Source organism: Leguminivora glycinivorella, chromosome 20 (assembly GCF_023078275.1).
Source record: "Leguminivora glycinivorella isolate SPB_JAAS2020 chromosome 20, LegGlyc_1.1, whole genome shotgun sequence".
Lineage (NCBI taxonomy): Eukaryota > Metazoa > Arthropoda > Insecta > Lepidoptera > Tortricidae > Leguminivora > Leguminivora glycinivorella.
The window spans coordinates 9,984,407-9,994,953 of record NC_062990.1 but is presented as its reverse complement, the minus strand read 5'-3'; the positions used below and the strand labels follow the sequence as shown (position 1 = coordinate 9,994,953).

The window sequence follows — 10,547 nt, the reverse complement described above, 5'->3', positions numbered from 1 at the left end:
AACGCCATCTAACAGTCATTTCGAGGCAACAAGAAATTTGTAGTGACGCCATCTAGTTTTGATGTGTTTTTAGGCGGTCGCATTTTTTTTGTATGGGATGGATATATTTACTAAATCCACAATCTCTGATTATACCGACGATCTCGGAAACCGCTCTAACGATTTCGCTGAAATTTGTTGTGTGCGTGTTTTCGGGGGTGAAAAATCGATCTAGCTTCTTAGCCTTAGATCCTAGATGCCTTAGATGTTTTTCTTTCGCGTTAGTAAACGTAAAATATCGTCACTACTTTGAAAAAATCTCGTATCTCACGCTGCTCCTCAAAGTTAAAACGCAGTAAGTCTGTATGCATTCCATACATACTTACTACAATTTTCTTTTAATTGACAGACGAAGATACAAGTTTTTTTTAAGTAGTGACGATATGTGATCGTGTATTTCGCCCACGTATTAATAATTATAGAGAGAAAAACAGTGAAAATACTAATTGAATTTAAACAATTTAATTAAAAACAATTTACAAAACAGTACAATACACCAACATTTATATCAAGTAAACATATACAAAAACAGGGGAACGCAAGGATAGTTATATTGTAAAATAGGTACGAAAAAGAATATTTTCTTATTCGGTAAATTTCAAAATTAATGATATTTGTAGTCCAAAACAGTAGCTATTTGTGACACAAAGCAAAATTCTACAGCAGAACTTATATTGGTGTATTAGTCGAAATGTCATCATTATTATTGCCTAAGATAGTAAAAAGATAAAATCCACTATATTTCATGCCAGTAAGCGCGAAAAACTATCGAAGGATACAGTATTCTAAAACATCTCGATATAACTTATTTTTTTTAGTTCTGGAATAGATTTGAACTTGGTGTCCATATAATGAAATATTGTAGAAAAATATACCTTATCAAAAAGATAATTATCAACTCTTTTAGACCTATATCAGTTCCTTAACCTAAGGACCTTTTGCTGTTGTTGTTGTAGTCTCCTTACCAGCCTCTTCGCCACCGCTCACCGCGGATTGGACCATAGCCTTGACGTTACTATAAGTACCGACGAAGAATAGACACACGCCAAAGACGATGATGGCCACAGATTTTATGAGGCGCCACTTCATGACGCCGAGGCCTGGATCGTCCCAGACCACACACAGCTCGATGAAGGCGGGGATGATGAAGCCCATTAGAGAGAGGCAGAAGCAGCCGAGCTGAAAAAAAAAAATTGTAGAAACCCTTCCTGTTCTCAAGCCCGAAGCAATCCTTCCTCAGCCTGTTTTGTCTGCTCCTCGTCGAGAAGGCCTGGGACAACCTACCTAGCTACGAATCGTGAGCGAATCGTGAACGAATCGTGAGCGAAGCGTGAAGCGTTTGGGTATTCGGCTACGCACACAGGCCCCTTAGCCGAATGGCATTTCTGCGACGCGAAACTAAATCGAAACGCCGCAGAAAGGTAGTCTGGCTCTGTCGCGCCAATACGCAAGAGCGATAGAGATAAATATCTACGAGCGTTTCGTGAGAGTTTGTGACATTTGGCTACATACCCAGGAAAGAGAACCCTAAGTGCGTTTTCACATTATCCGATCCGATATCGGATGTTGAAAGGATTTCAAAGCCAAAAATCAAAGATGGCGGCTTAATTGTATAGGATATCGCTCCTACATCCGATATCGGAACGGATAATGTGAAAACGGCCCTTAGGCCTTAGAGCCTTAGCTCTGTTTCGCGTATCATTTTTCTCTCAACTCTGTTAAAACCCACGTCCCCAATTTCTATTCTTATTTTCCTTCTATTTGTAAATCATCATCATCATCCTTGCGTAATGATGGAATTTTTGCCACGGCTCATGGGAGCCTGAGGTCCGCTGTGACAAGTAATCCCAAAATTTGGCGTAGGCACTAGTTTTACGAAATTGATTGCAATCTGACCTTCCAACCCAAAGGGTAACTTAGCCTTATAGGAATTAGTCCGGTTTCCTGACGATGTTTTCCTTCACCGAAAAGCGACTGGCAAATATCAGATAAAATTTCGTACATAAGTTCGGAAAAAAATGTACGGGGTTCGAACCCGCGACCTCCGGATTGAAAGTCGCATGCTCTTACCTCTGGGCCACCTGCGCGTTTCTATTTAAATAAATAAAATAAATAAATATTATAGGACATTCTTACACAGATTGACTGAGGCCCACGGTAAGCTCAAGAAGACTTGTGTTGTGGGTACTCAGACAACGATATATATAATATATAAATACTTATATATATAGAAAACATCCATGACTCCGGAACAAATATCTGTGCTCATCACACAAATAAATGCCCTTACCGGGATTCGAACCCGGGACTGCGGCGCAGCAGGCAGGGTCACTACCGACTGCGCCAGACCGGTCCGGTTTATTTGTAAATAAACTTGTAAATACTACCTATCTTTTGTAACCTATCTTCTATTCTACCTACCTACATGAGACCCCAAACGTCACGTTATAACGTTAACCCGAGATCAAAGTCAAAAAGTTTACTTGCAACGATTGAGAAAATGTATGTGGGGATGAATTGATGAAACGTTTTTAGGGTTCCGTAGTCAACTAGGAACCCTTATAGTTTCGCCATGTATGTCTGTCCGTCCGTCCGTCCGTCCGTCCGTCCGCGGATAATCTCAGTAACCGTTAGCACTAGAAAGCTGAAATTTGATACCAATATGTATATCAATCACGCCAACAAAGTGCAAAAATAAAAAATGGAAAAAAATGTTTTATTAGGGTACCCCCCCTACATGTAAAGTGGGGGCTGATATTTTTTTTTATTCCAACCCCAACGTGTGATATATTGTTGGATAGGTATTTAAAAATGAATAAGGGTTTACTAAGATCGTTTTTTGATAATATTAATATTTTCGGAAATAATCGCTCCTAAAGGAAAAAAAATGCGTTCCCCCCCCCTCTAACTTTTGAACCATATGTTTAAAAAATATGAAAAAAATCACAAAAGTAGAACTTTATAAAGACTTTCAAGAAAAATTGTTTTGAACTTGATAGGTTCAGTAGTTTTTGAGAAAAATACTGAAAACTACGGAACCCTACACTGAGCGTGGCCCGACACGCTCTTGGCCGGTTTTTTTTTTATAAATGGGCTTACTCTTGGCCACAGACTAGCCAAAGGCAAAGACGTGGCCTACGATGGAGTGAGCTAGCCCAGAAGATGCCTGTTCACTCTTGATTTGAAGGTTGCCGGGTTATATGAGCTCGGAAATATAGCCGCCGGCAAGGAATTCCATTCCTTGGCAGTGCGCATAAGAAAAGAAGAAGCAAAGCGCTTCGTGCGGATTCGTGGAATATCTACCAAGTAAGGATGTAGGCCGGCCATGCGTCTAAGAGTCCGATGGTAGAATGGGGAAGGACCTGAAGGACTATATATCGTCACTACTTTGAAAAAATCTCGTATCTCACGCTGCTCCTCAAAGTTAAAACGCATTAAGTCTATATGCATTCCATACATACTTACTACAATTTTCTTTTCATTGAAAGACGAAGATATAAGGTTTTTTTAAAAGTAGTGACGATATACTATATAAGCGATATAAGTTTAAGGCCTGAGTGTAGGCTCATATTACGGCCCAGCCACGACATTGGTCTAAGCGCGACAGCGGTGAGCGGCAGCCGTACGTGCGAATGAAAAGTCCCATCGCTGTGTCTCGCTCCAATGTATGGCCGCCGCTCATCGCTGTCGCGCTTAGACCAATGTCGTGGCTGAGCTGTTAAGCTTGCAGCGGGGCGGGGCGTGTGGCGTGCATTTCAAACAATTGAAGTTCATACAAGTGTCCTGACTCGACGCTGCATAGATTGTATAAATAAATAATACTTACATACATACAATCACCCGTACAAACAAAAACCCGTAGGCCAGGAAATACGCGCACGGAAGTGGCGATGGATAGGGCACGTGCTACGCAGAGCAGACAACCACCTGTCCAAGCAGGGTCTCTGCTGGCAATCACCTGGCAGTAGACGGTCGGGGTGGCCTTGTACCACGTGGAGGCGGTCAGTGGAGAAGGAGGCTGGCGAAAGTGGACTAGGCTGGAAGGATTTGGAAGCAGTCGCCCAGGATCGTGAAAAGTGGAAGATTCTTCTAAGAGCCCTATGTCCCTAGTGAGGGATAACAGGAACACATCATCATCATCATCACATACAATCACGCCTGTATCCCATAAAGTGGTAAGCAGAGCACATGAAACTACTAAAGCTTCAGTGCCACTCTTGGCAAATAAGGGGTTGAAAGAAAACGAAACTGTGACATTGCAGTGACAGGTTGCCAGCCTCTCGCCTACGCCACAATTTAACCCATATCCCACAGTCGCCTTCTACGACACCCACGGGAAGAAAGGATAAATAATAATAACAAATAAATAAATATTGTAGGACATTATTACACAGATTGACTGAGTCCCACGGTAAGCTGAAGAAGGCTTGTGTTGTGGGTACTCAGACAACGATTAATATTATAAATGATAAAGTGTGCGTCTGTTTGTTTGTCTTTCACGGCAAAACGGAGCGACGAAATGACGTGATTTTTAACACGCTTTTATTAGGTCGTCGTGTATGTAACTATGTATGTAATGGAATCTGCGGAGGCTAATTTAACCATCTTCCAGGAGTCGTAGTGTAATGAAAATTGGCAGCTATATGTAGTTCCGATGACAATACAATAATATGGTACTGTTGAGCTGATCTGATGATGGAGTCGGAAGATATGAACTGGAACTACATGATGGAACCTCGTATCATAGCCGTTTTTGGGTTTCTTAGAAAAGTCTTGTAATGAACTTTGACTACAATTAGGTTTCAAGGTCTGATGATGAAGCCGAAAGATATGAACTGGAACTACATGATGGAACATCGTATCATAGCTGTTTTTGGGTTTCTTAGAAAAGTCTTGTAATGAACTTTGACTACGATTAGGTTTCAAGGTCTGATGATGGAGCCGGAAGATATGAACTGGAACTACATCATGGAACATCGTATCATAGCTGTTTTTGGGCTTCTTAGGAAAGTCTTGTAATGAACTTTGACTACAATTAGGTTTCAAGGTCTGATGATGGAGCCGGAAGATATGAGCTGGAACTACATGATGGAACATCGTATCATAGCTGTTTTTGGGATTCTTAGAAAAGTCTTGTAATGAACTTTGACTACGATTAGGTTTCAAGGTCTGATGATGGAGCCGGAAGATATGAACTGGAACTACATGATAGAACATCGTATCATAGCTGTTTTTGGGCTTCTTAGAAAAGTCTTGTAATGAACTTTGACTACGATTAGAATTCAAGGTCTGATGATGGAGCCGGAAGATATGAACTGGAACTACATGATGGAACATCGTATCATAGCTGTTTTTGGGCTTCTTAGAAAAGTCTTGTAATGAACTATGACTACGATTAGGTTTCAAGGCCTGATGATGGTGCCGGAAGATAAGAACAGAAAAAAGGGGGGGCTCGAGGGGGAAGCATGAAAGAAAGATCAACGTAGTATTTAAAATAAGTTGGGTTAGCGTTTTCTTGTGACCTTTCAGAGCAAACAAAGGGGGCTCGGGGGCGAAGCCCCCGCATAAAAGAAAGATCAACGTTGTATTTAAAATAAGTTTGGTTAAGGTTTTCTTGTGATCCTCAAGAGTAAAGAAAAGGGGGGCTAGGGGGCGAAGCCCCCGCATGAAAGAAAGATCAACGTAATATTTAGAATAAGTTGGGTTAGCGTTTTCTTGTGACCTTTAAGAGCAAACAAAGGGGGCTCGGGGGCGAAGCCCCCGCGTGAAAGAAAGATCAACGTAGTATTTAAGATAAGTTGGGTTAGCGTTTTCTTGTGACATTTAAGAGCAAACAAAGGGGGGCTCGGGGGGCGAAGCCCCCCGCGTGAAAGAAAGATCAACGTAGTATTTAAGATAAGTTGGGTTAGCGTTTTCTTGTGACCTTTAAGAGTAAACAAAGGGGCTCGGGGCGAAGCCCCCGCATAAAAGAAAGATTAACGTAGTATTTAAAATAAGTTGGGTTAGCGTTTTCTTGTGACCATTCAGAGCAAACAAAGGGGGGCTCGGGGGGCGAAGCCCCCCGCATAAAAGAAACATCAACGTTGTATTTAAAATAAGTTGGGTTAAGGTTTTCTTGTGATCCTTAATAGTAAAGAAAAGGCCCCCGCATGAAAGAAAGATCAACGTAGTATTTAGAATAAGTTGGGTTACCGTTTTCTTGTGACCTTTAAGAGCAAACAAAGGGGGGCTCGGGGGGCGAAGCCCCCCGCATGAAAGAAAGATCAACGTAGTATTTATAATAAGTTGGGTTAGCGTTTTCTTGTGACCTTTAAGAGCAAACAAAGGGGGGCTCGGGGGGCGAAGCCCCCGCATGAAAGAAAGATCAACGTAGTAGTTAAGATAAGTTGGGTTAGCGTTTTCTTGTGACCTTTAAGAGCAAACAAAGGGGGGTTCGGGGGGCGAAGCCCCCCGCATGAAAGAAAGATCAACGTTGTATTTAGAATAAGTTGGGTTAGCGTTTTCTTGTGACCTTTAAGAGCAAACAAAGGGGGGCTCGGGGGGCGAAGCCCCCCGCATGAAAGAAAGATCAACGTAGTATTTAAGATAAGTTGGGTTAGCGTTTTCTTGTGACATTTAAGAGCAAACAAATGGGGGCTCGGGGGGCGAAGCCCCCCGCATGAAATAAAGATCAACGTAGTATTTAAGACAAGTTGGGTTAGCGTTTTCTTGTGACATTTAAGAGCAAACAAAGGGGGGCTCGGGGGGCGAAGCCCCCCGCATGAAAGAAAGATCAACGTTGTATTTAAAATAAGTTGGTTTAGGGTTTTCTTGTGATCCTTAAGAGTAAAGAAAAGGGGGGCTCGGGGGGCGAAGCCCCCCGCATGAAAGAAAGATCAACGTAGTATTTAAGATAAGTTGGGTTAGCGTTTTCTTGTGACCTTTCAGAGCAAACAAAGGGGGGCTCGGGGGGCGAAGCCCCCCGCATAAAAGAAAGATCAACGTTGTATTTAAAATAAGTTTGGTTAAGGTTTTCTTGTGATCCTCAAGAGTAAAGAAAAGGGGGGCTAGGGGGGCGAAGCCCCCCGCATGAAAGAAAGATCAACGTAGTATTTAAGATAAGTTGGGTTAGCGTTTTCTTGTGACATTTAAGAGCAAACAAAGGGGGGCTCGGGGGGCGAAGCCCCCCGCGTGAAAGAAAGATCAACGTAGTATTTAAGATAAGTTGGGTTAGCGTTTTCTTGTGACCTTTAAGAGTAAACAAAGGGGGGCTCGGGGGCGAAGCCCCCCGCATAAAAGAAAGATTAACGTAGTATTTAAAATAAGTTGGGTTAGCGTTTTCTTGTGACCATTCAGAGCAAACAAAGGGGGGCTCGGGGGCGAAGCCCCGCATAAAAGAAACATCAACGTTGTATTTAAAATAAGTTGGGTTAAGGTTTTCTTGTGATCCTTAATAGTAAAGAAAAGGCCCCCGCATGAAAGAAAGATCAACGTAGTATTTAGAATAAGTTGGGTTACCGTTTTCTTGTGACCTTTAAGAGCAAACAAAGGGGGCTCGGGGGCGAAGCCCCCGCATGAAAGAAAGATCAACGTAGTATTTATAATAAGTTGGGTTAGCGTTTTCTTGTGACCTTTAAGAGCAAACAAAGGGGGGCTCGGGGGCGAAGCCCCGCATGAAAGAAAGATCAACGTAGTAGTTAAGATAAGTTGGGTTAGCGTTTTCTTGTGACCTTTAAGAGCAAACAAAGGGGGGTTCGGGGGGCGAAGCCCCCCGCATGAAAGAAAGATCAACGTTGTATTTAGAATAAGTTGGGTTAGCGTTTTCTTGTGACCTTTAAGAGCAAACAAAGGGGGCTCGGGGGCGAAGCCCCCGCATGAAAGAAAGATCAACGTAGTATTTAAGATAAGTTGGGTTAGCGTTTTCTTGTGACATTTAAGAGCAAACAAATGGGGGCTCGGGGGGCGAAGCCCCCCGCATGAAATAAAGATCAACGTAGTATTTAAGACAAGTTGGGTTAGCGTTTTCTTGTGACATTTAAGAGCAAACAAAGGGGGCTCGGGGGCGAAGCCCCCGCATGAAAGAAAGATCAACGTTGTATTTAAAATAAGTTGGTTTAGGGTTTTCTTGTGATCCTTAAGAGTAAAGAAAAGGGGGCTCGGGGGCGAAGCCCCCGCATGAAAGAAAGATCAACGTAGTATTTAAGATAAGTTGGGTTAGCGTTTTCTTGTGACCTTTCAGAGCAAACAAAGGGGGGCTCGGGGGCGAAGCCCCCGCGTGAAAGAAAGATCAACGTAGTATTTAAGATAAGTTGGGTTAGCGTTTTCTTGTGACATTTAAGAGCAAACAAAGGGGGGCTCGGGGGGCGAAGCCCCCCGCGTGAAAGAAAGATCAACGTAGTATTTAAGATAAGTTGGGTTAGCGTTTTCTTGTGACCTTTAAGAGTAAACAAAGGGGGGCTCGGGGGCGAAGCCCCCCGCATAAAAGAAAGATTAACGTAGTATTTAAAATAAGTTGGATTAGCGTTTTCTTGTGACCTTTCAGAGCAAACAAAGGGGGCTCGGGGGCGAAGCCCCCGCATAAAAGAAAGATCAACGTTGTATTTAAAATAAGTTGGGTTAAGGTTTTCTTGTGATCCTTAAGAGTAAAGAAAAGGCCCCCGCATGAAAGAAAGATCAACGTAGTATTTAGAATAAGTTGGGTTACCGTTTTCTTGTGACCTTTAAGAGCAAACAAAGGGGGGCTCGGGGGGCGAAGCCCCCCGCATGAAAGAAAGATCAACGTAGTATTTATAATAAGTTGGGTTAGCGTTTTCTTCTGACCTTTAAGAGCAAACAAAGGGGGCTCGGGGGCGAAGCCCCCGCATGAAAGAAAGATCAACGTAGTAGTTAAGATAAGTTGGGTTAGCGTTTTCTTGTGACCTTTAAGAGCAAACAAAGGGGGTTCGGGGGCGAAGCCCCCGCATGAAAGAAAGATCAACGTTGTATTTAGAATAAGTTGGGTTAGCGTTTTCTTGTGACCTTTAAGAGCAAACAAAGGGGGGCTCGGGGGCGAAGCCCCCGCATGAAAGAAAGATCAACGTAGTATTTAAGATAAGTTGGGTTAGCGTTTTCTTGTGACATTTAAGAGCAAACAAATGGGGGCTCGGGGGCGAAGCCCCCCGCATGAAATAAAGATCAACGTAGTATTTAAGACAAGTTGGGTTAGCGTTTTCTTGTGACATTTAAGAGCAAACAAAGGGGGGCTCGGGGGCGAAGCCCCCGCATGAAAGAAAGATCAACGTTGTATTTAAAATAAGTTGGTTTAGGGTTTTCTTGTGATCCTTAAGAGTAAAAAAAGGGGGCTCGGGGGCGAAGCCCCCGCATGAAAGAAAGATCAACGTAGTATTTAAGATAAGTTGGGTTAGCGTTTTCTTGTGACCTTTAAGAGTAAACAAAGGGGGGCTCGGGGGGCTTCGCCCCTTGCATAAAAGAAAGATTAACGTAGTATTTAAAATAAGTTGGGTTAGCGTTTTCTTATGACCTTTCAGAGCAAACAAAGGGGGGCTCGGGGGGCGAAGCCCCCCGCATAAAAGAAAGATCAACGTTGTATTTAAAATAAGTTGGGTTAAGGTTTTCTTGTGATCCTTAAGAGTAAAGAAAAGGCCCCCGCATGAAAGAAAGATCAACGTAGTATTTAGAATAAGTTGGGTTAGCGTTTTCTTGTGACCTTTAAGAGCAAACAAAGGGGGGCTCGGGGGGAGAAGCCCCCCGCATGAAAGAAAGATCAACGTTGTATTATAAAAAATTTATAGTTTAAAAAACTCTAGAAAAACACGCTTTTAGAAATGCACGTAAAAGCCAAAAATAAATTATGGATCGTTCAAGTTGTCTCTATTTCTGGGATGAAGAGTAAACTATGTGCTTTTAATTATAATATTTGATTGTAAAAGCGTGGGGCGCTGCAGTCGTGCTGCAAGTCCAGTTAGCGCGCCAATCTGTGGAAACTGCTTCTCGTAATATTGCTTAACTTGATTTCTCAGCAAGTTATACAAAAAGTGTTTCCTGATACAGCGCCCCACGCTTTTACAATCAAATATTATAATTAAAAGCACATAGTTTACTCTTCATCCCAGAAATAGAGACAACTTGAACGATCCATAATTTATTTTTGGCTTTTACGTGCATTTCTAAAAGCGTGTTTTTCTAGAGTTTTTTAAACTATAAATTTTTTTTAAGTGGATATAGTTGAAGTGCTGGAAAGTGACATAGGCTACATTTTGTCTCTTTCTAACGCGAGCGAAGTCGCAGGCAAAAGCTAGTATTTACATAACGATCACGCCTGTATCCCATAAAGGGGTAGGCAGAGCACATGAAACTACTTAAGCTTCAGTGCCACTCTTGGCATATAAGGGGTTGAAAGAAAACGAAACTGTGACATTGCAGTGACAGGTGGCAACCTGTCACTGCTGGCAAGCCTCTCGCCTACGCCACAATTTAACCCATATCCCACAGTCGCCTTCTACGACACCCACGGAAAGAAAGGGAGTGGT

General features: G+C 42.6%; 1 protein-coding gene across 2 annotated transcripts in view; it reads right to left on the bottom strand.

The window, feature by feature from the left end:
• Positions 1–513: 513 nt before the first annotated feature.
• LOC125237091 (proton-coupled amino acid transporter-like protein pathetic) overlaps positions 514–10,547 on the bottom strand; it is a 34,709-nt gene continuing 24,675 nt past the window's right edge. The window contains exon 9 of one of the 2 annotated variants that reach the window (XM_048144047.1): positions 514–1,218. In XM_048144047.1, coding sequence (XP_048000004.1) covers positions 967–1,218 — 252 coding nt within the window. In that variant the 3' untranslated portion in view covers positions 514–966. The remainder of the gene's footprint in view (positions 1,219–10,547) is intronic. The other variant, XM_048144046.1, reaches the window with a different exon arrangement.